General features: G+C 39.9%; 1 protein-coding gene across 3 annotated transcripts; it reads left to right on the top strand.

The window, feature by feature from the left end:
- Window positions 1-4,545: 4,545 nt before the first annotated feature.
- ARL6 (ADP ribosylation factor like GTPase 6) lies at window positions 4,546-22,005 on the top strand. Of its 3 annotated transcripts, none has more exons than XM_063419335.1 (8): window positions 4,546-4,617; window positions 7,141-7,291; window positions 9,085-9,146; window positions 10,883-10,951; window positions 13,303-13,397; window positions 17,079-17,208; window positions 18,627-18,682; window positions 21,157-22,005. In XM_063419335.1, the coding sequence occupies exons 2-8, from the start codon at window positions 7,169-7,171 to the stop codon at window positions 21,180-21,182; spliced, it is 561 nt and encodes a 186-aa protein (XP_063275405.1). In that variant the 5' UTR covers window positions 4,546-4,617; window positions 7,141-7,168; the 3' UTR covers window positions 21,183-22,005. The 3 variants fall into 3 exon arrangements, with proteins under 3 accessions (XP_063275405.1, XP_063275404.1, XP_063275406.1); XM_063419334.1 differs by lacking the exon at window positions 4,546-4,617 and adding an exon at window positions 4,649-4,931; XM_063419336.1 differs by lacking the exon at window positions 4,546-4,617 and adding an exon at window positions 6,502-6,617.
- The last annotated feature ends 1,454 nt before the right edge of the window (window positions 22,006-23,459 follow it).

The raw sequence follows: 23,459 nt of genomic DNA, 5'->3' as shown, positions 1-23,459 counted from the left end.
GGAAAAAGGAAAAGCATAATAGTATTATTATCTTTTTCTTTGAGAAGCTGTGTGGTCTGAGCTGTATAACTTACCATCACAGTCTCTTTGTGTACAATAGGATGAGCTAGAAAAGACAAAGTGCAGCCAAATGTTTCAATCTGTAGATTATTTTAGTCACTAACTGTCAATTTGGGAAGTTCCATTTCTGTCTTGGACAAGTTCTGCTCTAAAACACCCAGTATTTCCAAATCTTGCTGAATGATTTTAATGAACATCTTGACTAATTCCTGGGAGGGTGGTGTGACTGTGAGGAATTAAAAGTTTCTGTGTCAGTAGGCAATAGCCTACTAAATTAGTGAGAGTTTGTTACTGACTTCCATGGTGGGATGGAGCCCAATGTCCATATATTCTGCAGGTAGGCTTAAGCTCTGCAAACAGACTCTCCTTTCCTGCACCCCACTAATGCTATGGGTAAACTGGGTGTCAGAGAACCAGCACTTCCTGGGACACCAGCTGTCTTGTCGTTCAAATGGATTAAGAGAAGTTTTTGGTGGTTTTAATTGCTCTGTTGAAGCATTTCAGGTTGAGATGTAGGTTGGTCCCTCAGGGCATGAGCCAAAGTCAGTTGTATCCATAAGATGAGGACAAGTGAATAAGCAGGTTTTGAATCCAAGGTTTCTACAGATTTTCCTGGAAGAGATGGCCTCTTTTAATGGGGAGAAGAGAGTGCACTGAGCCTAAAAGCCAAGGCAGCTGCCTCAGGGATATGATCAAGTAGGCTGTGGTTACCTCCAACATGGAAAAGGTAAAATGCAAGGTACAAAAGTTGGGTGCTGCAGTGTTTGTTTTTTCTCTGGAATGGGCAGTCAACTCTGACATTGGAATTAGTAACCTAAATGACCTACACATCTAATAGGAGATCTAGCAGAAATGGTCTGGGTTGGTGGGGTTTTTCTCCCCAGAAATTTCTCAAACTTCTGGATTTAAATTCAGGATGAAACCACCAGCTCCATCAAACAAACAAATAGGACTTTTCTGTCTTTCTTCTTTCCTAAACATAAATCAGGATGCAATATGATCTCCCTTTCATAACACTAGTCTGGCTGATGAATTCCCTCTTTGAACAAGCTGCTTCATGCTCCTGGTGCACTGCAGTGAGTGTTTTCAGATTTGCCTGTTAATGAATGGCACAATAGCAAATAAAATAAGAAATGCCCTCTTAGTGGTTCCATTTATTGGATTCTTTCACTAATTCCCTATCTGAAGAAAACCATCCCACTCCAAGATTCCTAATAAGAAAAACTGAAAGCATTTTACAGCTTAATGGCCATGGTTCCTTATCTGCCTCTCCCCAAGAAACAGTGAGCTTTGAATTGGCAGTGTAGCATTTTTAGTACCATTTCTTCTGCAGCAGTTTCTTCTCCCAACTTTTCTAAGTAAGGTTGAGAGGTCTATTTCACACTGAAAGTGGGAAAAGCTGTTTCTTTGTTAACCCTGACGGGATTCAGTGTTTGTTGCTCTTACCTAGAGCCTTCCATCTGCTTCTGTTGAGGCCAATATCAGCATTCTCTGGTGGTATCAGTTACATCACACACAGCACTGCTGGGACTGAAAACCCAGAGACACAAAAAGGGCTCGTTCTTCTCTGGTGTGGTACAAATCCTACTGACTTCGGGAACTTCTCTGCACTTCTCAGGATTGCGCCTGCAGCTTAGCAAGAAAAAAAAATCTTGAAAAGATCATGTGAAACCCTGTTTACTGAAATGCAATAGTTTATTTTTTTGCAAAGCAACATTCATTGTTCTAGTTGGAATTAACATTTTTAATTTTGTCATCACTTTTTTTAAAAAATCAATTTGACTTTAAGAAAAAAATATACAAAAAGAATATTTTACTACCTTCCAAACATTAGCTTTGGTTTACTTTTGGAAGATAACGTGGTTGGTATGTTTTCTCAGGATAGCCTCTATCTATTTCTGTGTGTTGGTTTTAAATGTATCTGAATTAAAAGGGGTTTTAATCTCTGTCTCTTCTGTGAAATTAGATTGTACAAAACTAAATATGACTGCTCTTCATAGTTTGCTGTTCTAGCATAGCCATAAAATGTATCAATGTATGTGTATATATGAATAAATATTTGATGACAGACACTTTAGATTATATATTTAAGCAGCCATGTCAAAACTTCAGAGGTAGATGGCTTCAAAAGCAATGGTATAATCATAATACTCTTATTTTACAAAATCAAACCATGGCCTCAGCACAGAGCTCATATCCTTACCAGTAATCTGAAACCCACCTTTTCTTTCAAGACCCCTGCTAAGGTTTGTTTTGCCATTGCTTCTTTAACCAAGACGTGTTTGAATAATGACAACTACCTGTGGCTCAGTCTTCAGCACTCATCTCCCAGCAGGTGCTGCAGTACCAGAGGCTCAGGCTTCCCCCTGCATTGCCCTGAGCTCGTGTGGCACTGGAGCTGCTCCTCCTGGGAGACTGAACATTGCACAGCTTCCCCCTGGGACTGCCTCACTCCTCAAAATTAGTTTTCTTCACCTAATCTCTCTCCCATACACGCCCCACTGCATTTTCTTTCTGTTTATGACGGTCCTGTAGGAATATCCATGGAATAAAAAGCTTACCCTACCGATTTGCAGTCCCAAGGGGAATTTACATTAGACGTGATGTTGTTATTATTTACTGAAAAGTGGTGTTACCTTCTTTTCTTTATTATTATGATTCTATTCCTATGATACTATGATGTTTCATGTAAATTTTCATGTGCTGGCATGCCTACAAGTTAATAGTGTAATAGAATGCTCAGCTCTCAACATTAGAGTGTTTTTAAGGTGAATTGCATCACATATGCCATCTCTTTGCAGAAAGAATATGGGGTTTGGCAAAACTACCTGCTGAGCAACATAATGAGATTTTTGTACAAAGTACAAGTTATTGATTATTATTGTATTTTATTTTTCTATGATTTCCTAAGAGGCATTATCAGGTCTTACAGATGGGGTAAGCCTGTTTATTAAGATATTTATTAGCAAATAAAAGTTACAGTACTGGTGGTTATTTTTGAGTTAATGGTGTTTGACTGGCCTTAGGTTACTAATACAATGATCCACAGTGAAGGCTGTCATACATGATCACACACAAAAAAAAAACCAGCTGCTTAACATAGGGCAGTGTACTAATAAAGCTGGACCAGCAATACGCTCCAACACTTGAGATGCTTCGGGGTCGTGGTGTTTCCTTCAGCTAAAAAATGCTCTTCTGTGCTTACCACTGAGCATTTACTCCCAAAAAGCACACCCAGTTCGCAGCATCAGAGAAAAAAACTGTGCACATTAAAAGCTGCAAACAGCCGTGCTCTCTCCTTCTGGGGAAACTCTGTGAATCTGAATTTTAAATGGCTTTTAATGCGCTATTAAGATTCTGCAGTACTGTTCACCCTCCTCATGGTGATCCACTGAGCCATGCAATTCCTCTAGTATTTGTCAAAGCTTTCACTGACAACAGCAGTCCTAAAACTGATCATATTATGTAAATAATGCCAGGGCAACGCAGGACGATTCACAAAGAAGTGAATGCCACATACAACAACCAGACCCAGCCTCAAAAAGCTTAAAGTTATAATGAGCCTTTCATTGTATAAAATCACATGCATACAATGCAAGACTGAACAGAAGTAGCTGTGGAGTAATAGGAAATGAGTGTCAGATGCCCACAGTCCATTACATCCTGCTTATTTTACATGGGAAGAGCTTTCTCACCAGGGACTGTCACGTTTAACATCGTGTACATACGTAATGAAGAATGAATATTTCATTTTAGATCTGGTTGCAATGTGAAATGCCTGTGTTTTCCACTGAATTTGGAACTATTCCTCAGATACGGACTCATTTCAAATAGAAACGCCCTCCGCTACCACATATATACCTCTCAACTTGATTACCTTTTAGGAAGTGCTTCATCACAGAGTTTCACTGTGGGATTGAAGCTACCTGCCTTTTCCTTTAGTGGCTCATAATGACACTACAAAGGAATCTCATCTTTTAGTCGGAACCTTCCTGATATAGGAAAAAGAGCAGACTTTGGACCAGTCTGACGGGACTATGCTACGCAGAAAAAAAAAAAAAATCCTAAGTGTATTGCAGCCTCTGTACCCGGCCTGTACAGGCAGCCTCCTCCCAAAGCGCTGCTGCTGCCGCCGCTGCCCCAGGGACGCGTGGATTTGAGATTTTCCCTACTCCGCCAAGGCGCCCGCTACTGAACGGTAGGTGCTGCAACACCTCGGGTGGCCGTTCTCACTTAGGGGTTTCCTTCTGGGTTAATCGCAACCCCCAAGGGGATTTCTGCGGGCACTCTCGTTGCTGCTATGCAAGGAAGAGGGGCAGCGTTGGAAACAATTCCGGGGGAATTAAAGGGACCTCCCTCAGCCCTCCCCGAGCCCTCAGCGGCGGGGGCGTGGCCTCGGGCGTGCCCCGCCCCAGCGCCGTCCCCGCGATTGGCCGGAAGAGGCGGGGGCGTGGCGGCGGCGGCACGGGATTGGTGGGGAGGGAGGGAAGGGGCGGGGCCTGTGTTTCCTCGGCAACGGCGGCGCGCGCGGGCCCGGCGGGCGCCTCGCGGGCCCAGGTGGGTGCTGCGGGCTCGGGGAGTCGCGGGCCGCGCCCGGGGAGGGCGGGCCCGGTGCCGGCCTTCGCGGGGACCCCGAGCCGGCCTTCGCGGGGACCCCGAGCCGGCCTTCGCGGGGATCCCGAGCCGCTCTGGGAGAGGAGACGCTGTCCTGGCCTGGAGAAGGGACCCGCGGCCGCTGCCGGGGCGGCTCTAGGCCTTGTGGTGCTGACGGCAGGGAGGGAAGGCCGGCGCTGGGAGCCGCGGTGCCGAGCAGCCAGGCGTTAGGGCCTTGCTCGCCGTGTGCCGGAGACCGAGCCACGCACAGAGCCGAGGTATTTGATTTATTTCTGGTTCTGCGCAGAAAGGGACGCTGGGAGGCAAATCCAGCTAGCCAGCACGGTTACGACCAAAGCTTTTCACTGTGTATACATTTTAGCAAGCAAAGACATTAGTGTTCACTGACTGCGAGTCACCTAGTTCTCTTAATAATTAAGTGTCCCGTCTTAATGATTCTCTCGCGTTCCGTGCTAATTAGTCCGTATGCTCAGGCTTTCCCTCCTGTTGTATCTCAGACCACTGAAACATATCCAGCCCTCAACCTAAACAAGGCAGTTCTACCGAAAAAATTACTTTGTCGTTCTAACACCTGGATATCACTTAGAGCTTGTTTGTTGGCTGCTCTCTATTTCATGGGATAAATCTCCTTTGTCGTTGATTAGGCTGAAAATAGACAAAGATCAGGCATGAAAAAACATCCTTTCTCAAGAAAAGAAACTTTTGGAGTTTGCTGTTAAGTTCCTGGACCAGAATCTTAAATAATTTTCAGACATGTCTGATGTATGCTCTATAGCATTGTAGGCAAAATATCAGCTGGCAATAAAGAGGAGGGGGGAGAAGGCACCTGTGGCAGCTGTAATTCCTTACAGGTGAGTAAAACCATGAACCTGGGGGCAGAGCAAGAAGGCAAGGGTGCGTTTCTTTCCCGCTGTGCTCTCAAATAACGACTGTGCCAAGTGGTAGGAAAATTTGCTAGAAAAACTTGGTTTTAATTAAAATGTTGCTAGGAAATGTTGTGTATTTAGGATTTTGGATTTAAAAATGAAGCCCTAGATGTATTTTAAGGGCTTGTATTTGCTCCTGTTTCATTTTAGGAGTGCCTACAATGTATTTTTTTGACCCTATCATCTAGAATATATAGATGAAGCTCTTTACTGGATAAGAAAATAATGTGTCTTGGAGCAGGGTTTTGTCAGGTCAATTTGATAATAAACAGCTTTAATCTGCTCTTTGAATTGTATATATGGATTAGAAAAGGAGTGAGGCATAAAACAAAGGGAGTTAGGAGGAGAGACATGCTGTAACTAATGCTGGGGTTTTTTAACTCGGTAATAACTCTGTGTAGCTGTAATGTAGATCTCAACCAGTCCTGAATCAAAATGCTCCAGGTAAAGCTCTAAAAAAGATCTGTATTCAAAAAGGAAAAATCCTGTAGCTGGAATGATTATTTATGTGACATCATTACATGCAAAGTTTTAAAATTATTAAAAAGCAGTTAACCATCATTTTGTAATCAGTTAGTCAAAAAGTGTGATCAAAGATTTGTTATTCATGGGGTTTTTTACCTTTTTCTCTTCTTGCTATGGTTTCCTGGGGTAATCAAGCTTGCAACCTGAGTTGTCCAGTGCTGTGTGTTTTAAATTTATTTATTAGGCTTTACCACCCCAGAAATCCTCTGACATGAATGAAATACTTTATCATTCAAGGCATGTCAAAGGTTTCAGCTGTCTGACGGCTGAAAATGTTTCTAGTGGAATTCATTCAGGGCAGACAAGGGTTATCCTCTTTGCAGAGCGTGTTTGGCCAGGTATTGCAGGGGAACACGTGATGTAAGCTCCTTGGAGTGTGCACTGCCAGGTAACTTCAGCCAGTCTGGGCAGCAGCAGAGGTTCGGCACCTCCCTCACGTGTGGGTGAATGTTTTGGTGGCATTTGATCTATTTTAATCAGTTTCTATTTGTGGTGAATGAAGAGTTCCTAATTCATATATGTCAGTATTGGTGAAACCTGTTAGAATTAGAGTTGGAATTGAGTGAACAGGGAGTGCTTTGTTTAATGCACGGTTCAGTAAATTATGTAGAAGAAGGGAAATACAGTTTTGTTGTCTGAATGATGGACTGCTGACAATTAGAGGTAAAGACAATGGCCCTCCTTTTGTGTTTGCTCCCTTCCGTGTGAGCCCTGGTGGCGCTGCAGTTGTGCCCCCGTTTGCGCTGCTCAGAACGATGGCAGCGTTTTCTGCCCAGCAGATCAAGGGCAATGTGTGATACAGACAGGGCTATAAACAGCCAGTCTACTTTGGTATCGAGGCCTCCTGGCTGTAATCAGCTTACCCTCTCTGTGCTTATGTGCAGGGCCAGCCCCTGGGACAGTGTTTGTGTAGGGCCCTGCTCACGCCAGCCTCTCCCAGCCCCATGCCCACCCTCAGCGCCAGCAGTGCCCTGCACGTAGCACTTTTCCCACAGCTCTGATTCCCTAACAACAGGTGATCCCCGTGATTTCCAGCCACAGCCATGGGGTTGTTTGACAAGCTGGCAGGATGGCTTGGGCTGAAGAAAAAGGAGGTTCACGTCTTGTGCCTTGGCTTGGACAACAGCGGCAAAACAACCATCATCAATAAACTTAAACCTTCAAACGTAAGTAGGCTGCTTGGTTCTCTGCTGGGTGTTTGTCTGATCTGGGTTAGCATGCTGTTACACTGTGCCCGTGGAAAAGATGTGAAGAGCTCATGATTTAGCACAGTGGAGCAAATATATTGTAAGATTTTCCAGCTAACTAAAACTAAGGATAAGCATTCACATGCACATTATTTTCCAAAAAGGCCCCCACTGTTATTGTGGCACACTTTGGTTAAGATCACCCAACAAGGGTGAATGATAAAGGGTTTATGATGGCTGAAATCAGGATCTGAAACAGTCACTTAAATCACTTAAATAATTGCCACAGGATTGCAGTTAAAAGTGATGTTGAACATTTAGTACATTTAATACAATTGTACAACAATTTATCGTGTTCATTTGAATCACTTCCTGAAAAATAATAAATGCATAAGAAATAATAAAATAAGTAATAATGTGGAGAGGCACATTTAAGGGTGACTTCACTGCTTTTAAAGCAGAATAGTTTTTAAAGTAAGTAGCATTACTACTTGCAGTTCAGTCATCCAGTGAAAAGTGTTTGAGGCCATTAGGAGCGCCTAATATTCTGAAAGTGGGATTACCTTCTTTCTAGATATGTTTATGGACTAGAAATAGATGAATTTCGGTAGGCATGTTCAAACCCAAAGGTTGTGCAAAGGTTATGTGCATCTGGAAACTGATTTCTGCTGTTTATATCAGGACACAGATTTTTTTCATTATTCTTATTAACTTTCATTGAATTTTACCTGATGAGTCCACTGGACATTTAAGTGTGGCCTAGTGAAGAGTCTACTACTCTTCCATTCCTGGCAATTATTCTTGCACTGAAAATTGAATAGATTTATAAACAAATTCTATAGACTGCTTGCTATCTGCTGCCAGTTGTTTAAGAGAAAGGCTACAATTTCTACCAGGCAACTTTTATCTTTATGCAATTACTGAGGCTTTTTTGTAGAGGGTTTTTGTGTCATGTCTTAAGCAGTAAAGGATTCCTAACTAGAGCTGAATGCAGACTTGGAGATTTGTCACAATAATGGGCATTAGAGAAGCTCTCAGGGGAATTACACCAGTAGAATAAAAAAAAATTGTAATAAGAATTTATTGGGGGACAACTTTGCATCCAACTTGTGTAAGTCCTACCCTTGCAAGACACACTAAACAGTCTGGCATTCAACAAATGTCATTAGATCAAAGTTAATCAAACGGTTTATTTTTAGTAAGTTCAATGGGCAGGTGATTTTGGGGTCTGGGTCAAAATCTCCAGTCTTCTTAAGAATTGCTGCTTTGCCCCAGGAGCAAGATATTAGTGCCTGGCAAATCCAAGTGTTCTTCCATCTGTCTGCAGTTGTTTGTGCTGGGCCTGCCTGTGGATGGTGTTTGCAGTCAGGGCTCTAGGACTCTGTGCAAGGATTGCACATCACTTTCTCAGACTGCTCTGTAATCTGCGGGATGTGAGCTCTCTTCCTGCTCCATATCCATGCTTCTTACAGGAGCTGTTCTTTCCCATCAGCTGTCCTGATGGGTTCCTTGACCAGCTCAGCACTAAATCAGTTACCAGACAGAACTCTTGGTAATGCTTTGTGTTTTGGCACAAATTCCTGTAGTGTTCACACTGTTCCCCAGGAAATACAAAATCCTTCATTCTGAATTACTTTACTTTTCTGGGAACTTTATTAATATTGCACAGTTTGGGGCAAAAATAGATCTGTAATTTATTCATGTTTCAAATATATTTCAGTATTGGCATTTTCTAATTTGATTGTAAAATCTGTGCTTTGTTTCCTTCAAAGGCTCAAACTCAGGACATCGTTCCAACAATAGGATTCAGTATAGAGAAGTTCAAAACTTCAAGGTAGTACTTTGTTTCTTCATTAGCAGTAGTGATTATTTTACAATAGTTGGACTTAATTGTCTCTTTCAGTGGGTTTGTAACTGAGTATCATGCATGGTGTGTAACAACATGACATTGCAGTTTGTTAAAATGTAGTACCCATGAGACGTAATCATGATCCACGACTGAGTGTGTTAGAATATTATTCTGTGCTGCTATAAAACTATTTTTTAAAAAAAAATTTAGATTTTGTTTTAGGTTTTTTGCAGAGGTGTGTATAACACCTGATCCCTGTCTGTTGAGTTTCAGAATAGGGCACTGTTACAGACTGGAGCAGAGACAGCTGCTGATGTGGCAGCCTATATTCCACTCTCAATCTGGTAACCTAAATTAAGCACTCTCACTGGAGGTGCTCTGAACAGATTGCAGTGTAATCTCATTAAATGCAAAAGGATGGCTGCAGCATTAGCAATGTAAAGGTGGCAGGAGCAAAGGCCAGGAAACAGAGTCATAAGTCATTAGTTGAATGAAGACCAAGATTTAGATTAAGAATGTCGTGGCAGGAGGATATTTCAAGCAGGCAACATAATTTTGTTATTTTGTAGTCTTCACTGGATGTTTTTAGTGTGTGCAGTTAGTCTTCAAACCAAGCAGTGTGACGTCACTGGGTGGGAAATCTCCAAGAAAATTGTTTATTCCTTGAGCTGAGAAAATTGTTTATTCCTTGAGCTCATGTGTGAGACTGAGAGGTTTCATATTTCTCTAAGACATTCTACAACTGAGCTCTGTCTCAAGTTTGGGACTTGTAAATTAATTATATTTAATCAATTTAATTAATTTATATTGCTTTTTTAAATTCTGATCCTCTAGTAGGATAGATGATGACCTGTAAATACACCATGTAGAATGATTAAAAAAAATCCAAAACAACCCCTAAAAAATCCACCCAAAACCTCAAACTCTACAAACTGACAATCCCACAACTCTGTCTGGACACTGAATGGAAGGGATGTCTGGAGAGCTTCCTTTTCCTAACCTCATTGTTTTGGTGTGGCTCCCACTTGGGGAGCTACCTGGGGCTACCCAAAAAAGGAGAGCCCAGTTCTGAACTCTGTGAACATTTCAGGAGCAGATGAGAACTTTTTGTGGTGTTTAGTAAGTTGCCTTGCTGTATGTAGTGTTTGGGTGAAGTCTCACAGTGGTAAAGACTGCTCTTTGTAGCTTGGTCATCTCAACTCACCTATTTTTAGCAAAATGTAATTTCTTTTTTTCCTAAAGGTAGAATTTATTTATTAAAAAAAAAAAAAAAAAAAAAAAAAAAACCCACACACACTTTTATTTTGCATATATTTGTACCTGTCTAGGGACAGAATTTAAGACTGGCTATGGATTTTAAGTCATGGTTCATCTGAATTTCATTTACTCATAAACAGTATTTGATACCAGCATGATAGAGACAGAGACTGAATGGGAGCTTATTTTGCATTTGATTCAACTTTGAATAATTTGTTTAGTAAATGTATTTAGATAATAAATACATTTTCCATTGTGAAATATTTCTAAAATAAGACTGCAAAACTGAGTAGGATCATTTGAAGGCAGATACTGCAACCAGAGTTCCTTTGGGAATTTTTCTCAGTTGATTGGGATTCACATTGATCTGGTTTGGGGTTTTTTTTGTCAAGGTAGCAAAGCAAGGGGATGTAGTTTGGATTTTGTTCTCTTTTCTGGACCTCATGCACTTCTTTTCTTTGCAGCTTGTCTTTCACAGTGTTTGATATGTCAGGTCAAGGGAAATACAGAGACCTCTGGGAACACTACTACAAGTAAGCCTATAATTTATTTTAAAGCACTGCTGTTCACATTAACTGTTGTGTAGGTTATTTAAACAGAAGTATGATAATATCCAGTGATTAGAAGTGATTCAGACAAGGCTTATACCTGGTCTTTGACAGAAGGTTTAGTCAAGGATAAATAAAACCTTGTTCTAACAAATAAAATTTTTTATTTGCTATTATTCTGTGTTTTCAGGGACAACTTGGGGGAACATACTAGGGATGAGATTTAAATATTGAAACATGGAAACCAGTCCTGTAAGAAAGTTCAAGTTGAGTTAGATTTCCAATTTTTCAGTTCTTCTGGAAGTCAGTGACTTAAAACGTGCAAGATACTGGCTGATGGCTGAGATTTTTAGAGGTGAGGGAAATAAATCTCAGAGAATAAGGCATTTGTAACCAAGAACCTGAATGAAGATTCTTAATGTTATTTATTAAACGGGATATCCTCTGTACTTTATAACACTCTGGTATTATCTTCTGGTATTAGATGGACACCATTCTCTACTTTTGGAGCTTTCAGTGAAACTGAATCTTTATTTGCATTGTCTCATTGCTATTTTGTAATGCCTGATCCTGATCTAGATAACATGAACAATACTAAACCATGCAGAAGTAGCTTGGAGAAATAGAAGGGAGAAATTCTGAAGATTATAATATTGATTAAATATTAATATCAGTTGTGGTAGGGCTTAAATTGTTTTTTAATTGAGGATTAATGCTTCCTCTCCTTCCTGTGCAAATTGTGTTAGCTTTGAAAACATTTGGCTAGGAGATCTTCATTGTTCAAGTGTTAGATTTGCATTTCAGTAACTGATGCCCTCAGGCTGCTCTCAAAGTGCTTCATAAGCAAATAATTTTTGTGATTGCTGTATTTAATGCAGTAACTTATCCCTTGTGAGGCATAAATGGCTTTTCCATCTTAACAATAACAGTAAGAGAGTTTTTTAGGTTATGCTGACAATAAAATATGCACTTGTATCCACCTCTGGTCCTGATCCAGTGCAGTAAGCACATGTTTAAAATTAACTTCTAAGAATAGTATAAAACAAATCATTAGTATTAATTAAGTAAAAATATTAATAAAGTAATTTTGTGCTGTCCAGTTTATAAAGTTAAGCAAGATTTAATTTTGCAGGAAATTAAATCTGGACAAGTGTCAAAGTAGTTGCCTTGGAGGCCTTCAAGTCTGGACTTTTCTTCTATTTAGCTTGAAAGTATCTTCTGTGTCATCCTCTAAGTACATTTATCCTAAATAATCCCAAAGTCATGTTGTGTCCTTATCCCTGTTACTTCTTTGTGAAGTTATTTTTTTGGTGGTAAATACATGCCATTACTCTTGACTCCTCTGGCAAAATACTCTATGCTCATGAAAAGTGCCTAGGCATTTTCAGATAATATGCAAAAGCTTTATTTACTAAAGGTTCTGTACACCAGAAAAGAATGGGCCTCCTCATACAATCTTGGGCTCTCAGGTTATTTCTGGTGTCCAGCAGGTGTAGAACTGTTTCTTATCAAAATACAAAGGTAGATGGTGCTGGAGGCTAAAGAATGTGTTCATAATGGTCTCTCAGAACAATAAAGTGAAGGAGAAGTGAATATTACATTAAAATATAAAGCAATACACTTTTTGTGCATGTTTTTAACTAGTGAATTATGAATTGGTGAGACCAATTAATTGGTTTTCAATATAACTTTCAATAAATGGAACACTTATTCATAAAATATCAGTAACATCCTGAAATAAGGAGTTGAGTAGTTGTATATAAGTGTGACTGGTGGTGCTGCCAGCAAGATGTCCTAATTATTTGAAATAGTTGAAAGTTTTTACCTGTTATTTGAAAAAAAAAAAAAAAAGATCCTGTTTATGCAGGATATGTAAAGGTTAAAATAACCTGCATATGCCTAGCTGTGGACACAGGTTTTTTCTAAAAAGGTATTTGACTTTTCTCTAAATAAACTTTAGTACAAGAAACGCACAATTTCTGTAAAGATCTGTCTTGATGGGGTTTTTTTCCTGCCTGACCACAATGTCAAAATAGCAGTTACATTTTAAGTTCATTTTTCAGTCTGGGTAATACAATTTCTAGAAGGTGTGTGGAGATTGAACCTTGTAGGGGCAGGTAACAACCTCATGTCTTAAAATATGACGCATGTTACCAAAAGACTGAATTTCAGAAATAAGACTGGGTTCAAATGTTAGTGCTAAATAACAATGACAAAAATTAGAGGAAAAATGAGGTTTGTTTGGGCTTTTTTTCTTGGTGTTTCTTCTGAAGCCTTTTCTTATTCACAGTTTGAGAACCTATAATTTGCCTCTTTGCTCTTTTTATGTTATGCAGAGAAGGCCAAGCCATTATTTTTGTCATTGATAGCAGTGACAAATTAAGAATGGTTGTGGCCAAAGAAGAACTTGACACTCTTCTGAATCATCCAGGTGAGGAGGCTTTTTTCCCCTTCTGTGTCCATATTTGTTATGTTGTCTTGAGAAAAGCCCTTATCTGACACATTCTGAGTACTTTGCAAATATTTTAACCATTCATTAATATTAGCACAATAACAGTCTTGAAAAACTTGTGGGATATTTTTTTTTACCTATTCACATTTAGAAATTGGTCACACTTCAGCTTTCTACACTGAGTTGGGTTGGTGTCTTATTAATCAATATAGATCAGAAGTTACATGGTTTTGGAAAGAATAGACTTGGAGTTGGAAGCTGGAGAGGCTTCTTGTGATGACCAACACAGACAAAACTGTCTCCTTGTTTGTTTTTTCCATGAAGTCAGCTAATTCCTTTAATGTAACATTGAACTGTCTTTTGTCATCTTCATTGTAATTTTTGATGCTTTACCCAGAATTAAGAAAGGATAATTACACCAGTCAGTTTCAGTTCTCTATGGAAGAGGATATGAGAGGATTTGTGATCAGGGTCTTGGTTTTAGGGGTTTAGTTTGTTTTGGTTTTTTTTACATGAGACTGCACCTTAATTAAGTTCTGATATCAGCCAATTCTTTGCCTTTCCATATATCCAACATTACTGGGATGTGTCTGTAAGCAATGTGCAATTTTGACTTTCAGCACTTCTGGCAGTTGCTCTGCCTAACCAGAATATAAAACTACATCTAGGAATTTTAAAAGTTAAATAATTCTGTGATTCCTTAATTATTTATTAAACTGATAGAGCCTTAACTTGTGAGGTTCCCATGCTGAAAATAAGAAAGGAAAAGCTGACTTGCATTTCTAGGGAAAGCAATTTGTGATAGGGACAAATATGTTCCCATGACTTTGTTTTCCATGAAGATTGTATGAAACACTTAAATTCATCAACAAAGATCCTGGAGCTGACTGGGCCTTCTTCTTCTCGTTCTCTAATTTCTCATTGAAGGGTACTTGAAATGCAGACACTGAAAAGACTGTGTTACAAAAGTCACAGGGAGGATGAGGTGAGCCAAAGGCTGCAGGTGGATTACACAGAGGCCAGGGCACTTTGTGCCAAATCAGGAATTAACTGCAGCAGTAAAAGCCAATTCTGTTAGTGAAGTAGAACCACACAGAGCCAAGGGTTAGAGGTAAAGACTGCTGGAAGAAGTGACTGGTTTAATAGAGGGCAGAAGAGTGAAAATGTTCAGACAGAGTAGAAGCAACCAGGGGTGGGGCTTTCCATTTATGAATTCATAGGTCACTAATGCAGGTCAGTGCTGTTCAGTTGTTCATGAATTTGCATCTTCAAATTACACAAAGCCAGGCTCTGGCCCCTGAGAGCCAAGAGAGAGCAGTGGTGTATTTCTGCCTTGGAGTGGCTTAGCTCCAACACAGCAACAGTGTCACTGATCTATCAGTTTTATGTATCACATCTAACAGAACAGAAGAGCTTAAAAAGTTCTTCTAGGATAGTGTTCAATAAAAGGAGCTGTTAGGTGAATCAATGTACAACTGGTTTGCTATATCAATGTTTTTATTTGTATTAGTGTTCTGCCTTTCTTGCTGCATACCCTGCTTTCTCGCAGTCCATGCTTCTGTCTGTGTCGTCCTTCTGGAGTGGTTTCAATGTATGTATTTACCCAAGTTTTAAATGGAATTGAATCAGTTCCTGTCTCTGAAAACCTTAGCAATCCCGCAGTAAAACAGTTCCCTGTCTTTTTGCCAGGCTTTGCCTGAGGGAAAGGGAAGGGAATGCGTCCTGTGAAGCATTAATGGGGTTAGAAGTTGTACTACCTGGGACTCCTTTGTGAATCAGAGCTAGAAATTATTTTTCTTACATTAATGGACAACGCACTCTTCAAATAACAGCTTGTTTAATGACAGCTATATTTTGGCTTTTTACTCAAATTTCCTTCTTCAGCACTTTGAAAGATGGTAGCCACAGATTACCTGGATTAGGTGAGGACTCTTGGGTCACTTCACCTCCAGCACATGCTTCTAAACTAAACTGAAATTCTTGTGAACTTGAAATTCTTTGTGTAAAATTGCACATCACATATCTAGTTTCTGGAATATTTTTAATGTGTTAATTCATAGCCACTTTCAGCTAGAAAATGTTTGCTTTCCGTTAGTAGCTGTGAGAAGTGTGTCAGGGAAATACTGCACATTAGGAAAAAATACAAATTTCTGTGACCACGACTTTATTTAGCAGATATCTTTGGGTATGCATTGAGTCTGGATGGGTAGGTTGTGCCCCTTTCTAATTGTTTGGGAAAACACTGGAAACTCCTTGATTAACTTGGCTGTTTACGTATGTGATGTCAGCTAATTTATGTGGTTTTAATTTACCCATGACCTTCGACCTGTGAGTACCAGGGTTTATTTAATTTTACTGTAAATTAATCTAAAAGTTTCAGTCAGGAGACTCAATAGCTGTTCACCAGTGGAATCAAAACAGATTTATTTATGCTGTGCCTGTATTTTGAGACCTTCGACTTGTGTTTATGGATGCCAGAGGACAAAAGAGCTCCAGGCAGGGTAAATAGTTTGTGAAAATTGTCAGTGTTTTGATCAGCACTTACATCTCTGAATGAATATGGGGGGGTAGTGTTGTCTCCACTGATTCTGTGGAAAGGTTTAGTAGGTAGGTAGAAAAGAACATAATTAGGAAAGTTCAAACCTTTTCAGCACTGACAGTTTCTTGGGTTTTGGGGGGGTTTTATCATCCTCCTGCCCATCAGCGGGGCAGATGGCTTATGTTTGACATTTTAAAATAAATCCTTACCTAGTTTCCTGTGTGAAAGAACCTTTTCTTTTTACTGTTTTAAAAAGAGCCTGTGTAGCAGTTTTCATTGAGGTGGTAGTGTGTAAGTTCTTTTCCTATCAAGCACTGATAAATAGACTAAAACCCAGATTTTCTCTAATCGGGTATATCATCCTTTGTATAAATAATGTGAAAAACTGTGAGAGTTAGTCATGGTGCTGGTAATTTTTTGGCAGTGTTACATCTGTAACTTGGAAGAGAGTATACTTTGTTTCCTTTCTATCACCACATAATCTTTTGGAGTAATCTGTGAGGTTTAAGCTTGTTTTATGTGTAAATATCCCAGAAACTACCAGAGTACTTTGGTCTGCAGTTCTCACTGCTAACTAAAAGAGCTTCTGGAGAAGTCATCCTTCAAGGGAAGGGAGAATAAAGGATGTCCAGACATGTGCATTTTTTTCCAATTTTATAAATTCTATGAAGTCATGGATGCTTTCCAGGACACAAAAGGATAATTCAGATTTCCCTTCTCAACTGTTGTTGTGACATTGTGAATGAATGAACACAAATGATTTTTCTCCATCCATTTTATACATCCAGTCCTCTCTAAGCAGAGATGTGCAGTGTTTGTAGGCACTGGTTTGATCTTTTATTCACCAGCAATTCCTATTTCCAGCTTGAAATGTGGGTATAAGGTAGGGGGAAAGGGGGTGGAAGATTCCAAAACCTGCAAGGAAGTTTGTGGGCATTCTGGAAGCATGCAGCAGAGGCCAGGTGACCCAACAGTGTGTGCCTCTTGGTAGGATACAACCTTCAGAGAATTGCAGCTACAGGTGAGCAAAACACCTTTGTGTGTTGTTTGTGCCTTGTTACATGCAGAGATGAATGAGTGTTGCCTCCTGTCCTGAGGCTTCTGTCTCTGCTCATGCCTAGATATTAAGCACCGTCGACTGCCTATTCTCTTCTTTGCTAACAAGATGGACCTCAGGGATGCAGTGTCATCTGTGAAAGTGTCTCAGCTGCTGTCCCTAGAAAACATCAAAGACAAGCCCTGGCACATCTGGTAAAGTTCTCTTTTTCTGTTCTTTTATTGGCATTGCTTTGTGCATTCCTATTTTAGCCCTGTCGTGCTACTCACTACTGTATAAAATAAATGGAGTAGATAAAAGACATTCCACATGTGAAACAATAGTAATCTTAAAATACTTACGGTAAAACTTACTTTAAATGTACAATGCATTCATTTAGACTTTGTCTTTAAAGTTTTCACAGCAGAACTGGTAGCCAAGTAATGGAATGGAGGATTTCAGAAAGCAGGGTTGATACCAGAAGAACAGTTGCCATTATATTTTGTTGGGAAATGGAGTAGAATTGTTATCAGAGTGCTCCTGCTAGATTACCTTTAATAAAACCTTTGGAGTTTTTTTCCACTGCAGATGCTTCAGTACACTGTTGATGAAAGGCCATTGAGTAAACTGTTCTCTTCTGTATTCAGAGGGACACTGTACTCTTTGTACCCAGTCATGTTTGAGGGGATTTTTAGCTGTAGGAGCTAGTCTTTTCTTCCTGAAGGATGTAAGCTTTACTCAGTGCTGGTGTTCACAAGGAAAAAACTCTCCTTTTATTAGAAGTACTTTATAGAAGTTAGGGTTTTTTGTCCTATTAAAGTGCTCAGCTGTTATAAATAAAAGTGAATTCAGTAACTCAATGCTGCTGAAAGCTAAAATTTTCATTTTAGGCCCTCTAATGTTAGACTTGATTACCTGGACATTGTTTTTGTCCAGAAATCATACTCACAAATTCCCAAGCTTCTTGGAAGATCTTTTTATAGGGAATTGGAGTTACAGTCCAAATTCACTGCTGTGCTGGTTTTCATAAACTGGAGGATGGAAGAGCATTTAAACAGTTATCCCCCAGTGATTCAGAAAGTGAACTTACACTGCTGTCAGTGAAGCAGAACAGTTTTATACATTAACAGGCACTCCTGGAGTTGCTGTTACACTGAAGTGTGTACACACACACACAGTTCCTCCTTCCAGTACTCCAGCATCCTCACTGTGTGTAGGAATTGCGTGGAGGACATTTGGGCTTGATCATCTTAAAGGTCTTTTGCAGCCTAAATGATGCCATGAATCATGGCTGCTGTTGGAGAGAGTAAACATCTTTTACAACGTTGTCTTAGGAGGGAGGTGCTGCAGAACGTGTCTGCCCCAGGTGGGAGCTCTCCCAGAGCCCCTCGTGTTCTAGGAGTGATTCCTTGTGCCTTGAAACTGGAATTAAAATAGATCACATCCTGAAATGGTGTTTCCCTAGGGGGAAGGTACTCTATATCATTTGAGGAGCAGTCTTCTCCATGGGAAGAAAACTGAAGGAAACTGTACCTGATGCTACTTTGCAATTACCTAAATTACAAGTTCGGTGATGACTCAACTAAAACTGGTATTTTTACAATGTTTTTGAAATTTGGTTTGTTTCTTTCAGTGCCAGTGATGCTCTTAAAGGAGAAGGATTACAAGAAGGTGTGGATTGGCTCCAAGGTATGTCATATGTAATTCTCTTGCTCTGTTTTCATCCTGTTAAACTCTTTCATTTTGTAAAGTTTTTTCTTTGTTATTTCTTGTGTTTTCTTTCTGTCCATTTCTGCTGTCAGATCAAATTACACAGTGAGTACTAAAGCTCTATCTCATATTTGCCTTTCATTTACCTCCTTAATGTACACAAAACATCATGTGGTCTTCCCTGACCAAAGTGTGTATTATGAAATACTAATGCACACTATTGCAAACAGTTTAGCACTTTCATTTAAACAATACCAGCTGCCACACTTCCATTTCTTATTGTGGTAGTTCAGTTTCTTCTTTAATTTATTCTTATTGTCCTGTCCTTGTTTTACGTAATTTAATGTTACGTATCAAAAAATGGTGAAAGAAAAAAAGCCAAGTACGCAGACAGATACACTGGTTTTAATTACACACCTTCAGCTCTTTAATCCAGAGCCAAAAGAAGAACTTCTTACACTATAACAATTACAGAACATGCAGACACTCATAACTGCATGGAAAATATCAGATCCAGCTTGGGTGATGTCTGGCATCCAGCATCTTTAATTACACACTTGGTACAGATGTTGTGTAATTACAGACTTGGTACAGATGTTGTGTCTCCTCTTGTCATGCCTTGGTGAGGCTCTGGTCTCTCTTGTCCTGCTCGATGTTTAGATTAGTGAAGTGTGGCATAGTTTTGGCAGACTGGTCCCAGTTGTAGCTCCCTGCCTGGCGTTTCTTGTGCTTCAAGTGCCTCGGGTGGCGCGGGCTGGGCTGAGCTGCAGCACCCGCCTGTGCTGTGCCCCGCTGGCCGCCGGGTGTCAGCGCTGGCCCGGGGACAGAGCTCCTTCCAAAAAGGTGACAGCCAGCCTGGCCCGGGTTAACTCAGCCCCTCTGCTCTGGGGACACCAGATTGGCCTTTCTGCTTAGGCTCGTCCTGCTGACTAGGAAAAGATGGTTTGTTCTACCGAGTTGTAGAGTGCAAAACCATTCGGTCCTGTTTTCAGATGGAGAGCTGCTCGCCAAAAATAATCCTTAGAAAGAGATTTGCTGCCTGCAGAAGAGCAGCGGTGTGTCCTCCACCAGCTAAAATAATTCTAGGGTGGGGAACAGGATCTTGGCATTGGGTTTCCTCCTCTCCTGTATCCTGTCGTCATAGAGGCAGATTCCAGATCACAATTTTTCCTAATTTCAGGCATAGTTCTGGCTTAGTAATGTTTTCTTGCTATGTTCAGGGTCTCTACTTCTCTTGGAGAAACCCTTAGAGTTTCAATCCAAATTTGGGGTTTGTACATAGCTTGATACTACTTACAAGGGTCTCAAATGCTTCTGTAAATATTTTCTGACAAAATATTTAAGTTATATATGTAGATTTTCTTAAGCACAGCAAACAGATGCTTCTGCTATCACTTCATAGCTATTCACTTCTTATGGAGTGTTAAACTTCCTAATTTTCTGAGCCGAAAATCCTCATGGATGGGCTCCATCTGAAAATTTCCTTTAACTCTCTGGTTCAGTGAACCTAAAAGCTTAAGAAAGGTTGAGTTTAAACTGTACTGTTACCTAAGCACATGTAGTTTGGCAGTTATATGTGTAAGGCTGAATACTTCGCTATTTCAAGGACAATTTTTTACTCTTGATTCTCCTCATTCCTTGAGCACTACATGGAAATATTTGGAACAACTCTGTAGTTATGGTAGTCCCTAAATCACAGCCTGGGGATGCCATAAAATTCAAGGGAGGAAATGACACCTGGTGAATGAGTGCACAGTTCTTGTCAGCAGCCAAGCTTTCTTTAGTCACCTTTTCCAGACCCATTTCACAGTTGGGGTGGCAGGGGCAGAAAGTTTTCTGGGATTTTTCCCTGGTGAAGGCTGAGTTTGCTGTTTTCCTATTTTGTAATGGGGTTGCTTTTGCAACAGCACATCCTCCACTGGGTAAAACAAACCTGTCTCACAGCATTCCCCCTTAGTGGGGAAAATTGTGCTGGTTACCACATTTTGTAATGTGATGCTGGATGATTTTGGTAACCAAGAAAAAGTTTGAAGTGATTTGAGAAGTGGCAATCAGGCAGCAAAATGGAGAAGTGGGGCTACTGAGAGCACCATGGTTGGGTGGTTCATGTTCAGTTAAGTGGCAGCCAAAATATGTACAAGGAATTGAAATGCATACTTCATAAAACAAAATTCCAGGTCTTATTGCCAACAAAGTGATCTTATGAGCCTGAAAAAAATAAAAATTTAATTAGGTGGATGAGTCTCCCTGTTTAATTAGCAAGATTTGGGGAAAACAACTTGGCTGTAGAGGAATTTCAGAAGGGGATGAGAGAGCAAGCTGATAACAACTCTGTGTTGTCCCCCATTCTTGTAACTACACCAAAACATCTAGATCTATTTTATGTTTTCAAAAAGCAAAATTTAGCATGAGTTTATCTTGTGCTAAGACTAGTTGTTTCTTTTTATTAACAGGTCAGATGCAAGCAATGAAGACATGAGAGATAAATAAAGGATCTATGGGGTTCTTTTATACCTTTTGTCAGTAGGTGAACAAGTTCCTTGGAAAGGAAGACTGATTTGAAGAAGATGAACAATTCAGCTAAAATATCGTGTATTGACTTCTTTCAGTTTAGTGTCTTTTCCAGGAAAACTGAATGTAGACAACCTAGCACCTCAGGTATGCACATGGATGAATTAAATTGAATCTTGTGATTGGAGAGCGTATAAAAATAATATTTGTGTTAACAGTAAACATCTGCATTCATTTGAGGTTTAGGTGATAATTAGCCATCAGTAAATGCCCCTCTATTTTGGGAGGGGAACACCTTTTGAGCAAATGGGAATATTTGTTTTCCAGAGAAAGAATAATCAGCACTTTCTGAAATCCAGCTACATAAGATACCTACTGATTTTAGATGCCCAGTTTTAGGCATTACTGCCATTTTTTTATATTAAAGTTTGACATTGGGTTTTTATTATCCATAAAGTCTAATAGACTTCTATAAGAATATTTTGATTAAAGATACAAGGATTCAAGTGTTCATTGTATTTGTTATAGATGATTGCAGATGTTTTTAACGAATTGCTTTTAATGAAATGTTCAAATTGTTTTTGTGATTTTGCCATGGTTATATTTACATCCCCATCAATAAAACTTCAAATATATGACATGCTCTGATTGGGTTTTTTAACTGTAATATGCTCATTAATGGTCTTTACCTAGAGATTTTTGGTTTTCTATTTATTTCATTTGGAATTTGTTTATCCATATTCAAGTGGATATAGCACTGTATATGTAATAAATGGTATGTCTGTTGCCAAGGGGTTTTTTAATTTTGTGTATTTTTTACACTACCCAATCAACTTGACTGCTCTTCCACATTCTTAGGGAGCATATGAATCACAGGATGGGTCAGACTGGAAGGGACCACAGTGGGAGCATCTGGCCCAACCTCCCAGCTCAGGCAGGACCATCCCCAAGCACATGGAGCAGGGTTGCATCCAGGGGGTTCTGGAATATCCCCAGTGAGGGAGACTCCACAGCCTTTCTGGACAATCTGTTCCAGGGCATGGTCACTGCACAGTGAACAAGTTCTTCCTCATGTCCAGTGGAACTTCCTGTGCATCAGTTTCTTGCAAGCTGTATTTTGAAAACACAGTTAAGGGACAGCTCACTGGTTTACTAGATCATTATTAGGAAATGTGTTATACACGTCTGTTGTGTATAAAGTCTGTTTTACTTTCAAAAATAAATGTAATAAACTTTCTGGCTCCAATGATGGTAACAAATTGAGGACTTTTCATTCTGCCACCTCTTCCCTTTCAATCCCTCCTCCCTCATTCAGGAAAGAGCAGACTGACCCTGGCAGTGCTGAAGACTCCATTTAACTCAGTGATTACCTGGACCCTGTGGGACAAGTTATATGCAGCTCTTGCAAAAGCTTTTCCCCACACCCATTAGCATATAGAACACACAGATGTTCTGTCAGCCTTCTAGGCCTCACCTCAGAGAGGAATATTTGGAGCAAAGGGAGCTGAAAGGGGAGAAGTGTCATGTGCTCTCATTTATTAAATAGTTAAATTTAACTCCCCTGCTTTGCCAGAAGAAAATCTCATGGTAAGAATTTTTTCTTATAGGATGCTGTGGTTCTTACAGTTCAGTTTGTCGTGGAAGTATTTTCATGTCTCTTTCTGTGACACTGTTGGCTTTTTATCAACTCTGAATCTAAGTATCTTTACAAAAATCAAATACAAAGGACGAACAGTAACATGTAATTCTGCGAAGTTTTCCTCTGAATTGTGGGCTGATAATTTTCTGGTTTATTTTGCTTTGGATAATACAGTAATTAAAATAATGGGTTGGAAGGGACCTTAAAGATCATTGAGTTCCAGCCCCTGCCTTCCTTTGACAAGGGATACCTTCCACCAGACCAGGTTGCTCAGAGCTCCATTCAGCCTGACCTTGAACACCTCCAGGGGTGGGAAGACCACAAATTCCTTGGGAAATGCTGCCAGTGCCTCACCAAGCGCTCAGTAAAGAATTTCTTCTAATGTCTAATCTAAAACTATTCTCTTGAAAATAATACTTGTAAAACTGTTTTGCTGTGTATAAGTATTTTGTAATTATTGTGGTTTACTTATATGTCTTATTTAAATGAAACATTTAGTTTTAAGTTAACAATTTCTTTTCTACCAAAGAAAAGTTAAGTTCTTACATATAATCCATCTGCATTTCTGACTTCCTTGAACAGTATGGATCTTGATGGTTTTCCAAT

Source organism: Prinia subflava, chromosome 25, assembly GCF_021018805.1.
Source record: "Prinia subflava isolate CZ2003 ecotype Zambia chromosome 25, Cam_Psub_1.2, whole genome shotgun sequence".
Classification (NCBI taxonomy): Eukaryota; Metazoa; Chordata; class Aves; order Passeriformes; family Cisticolidae; genus Prinia; species Prinia subflava.
This window is presented reverse-complemented; position numbering and strand designations above follow the sequence as displayed.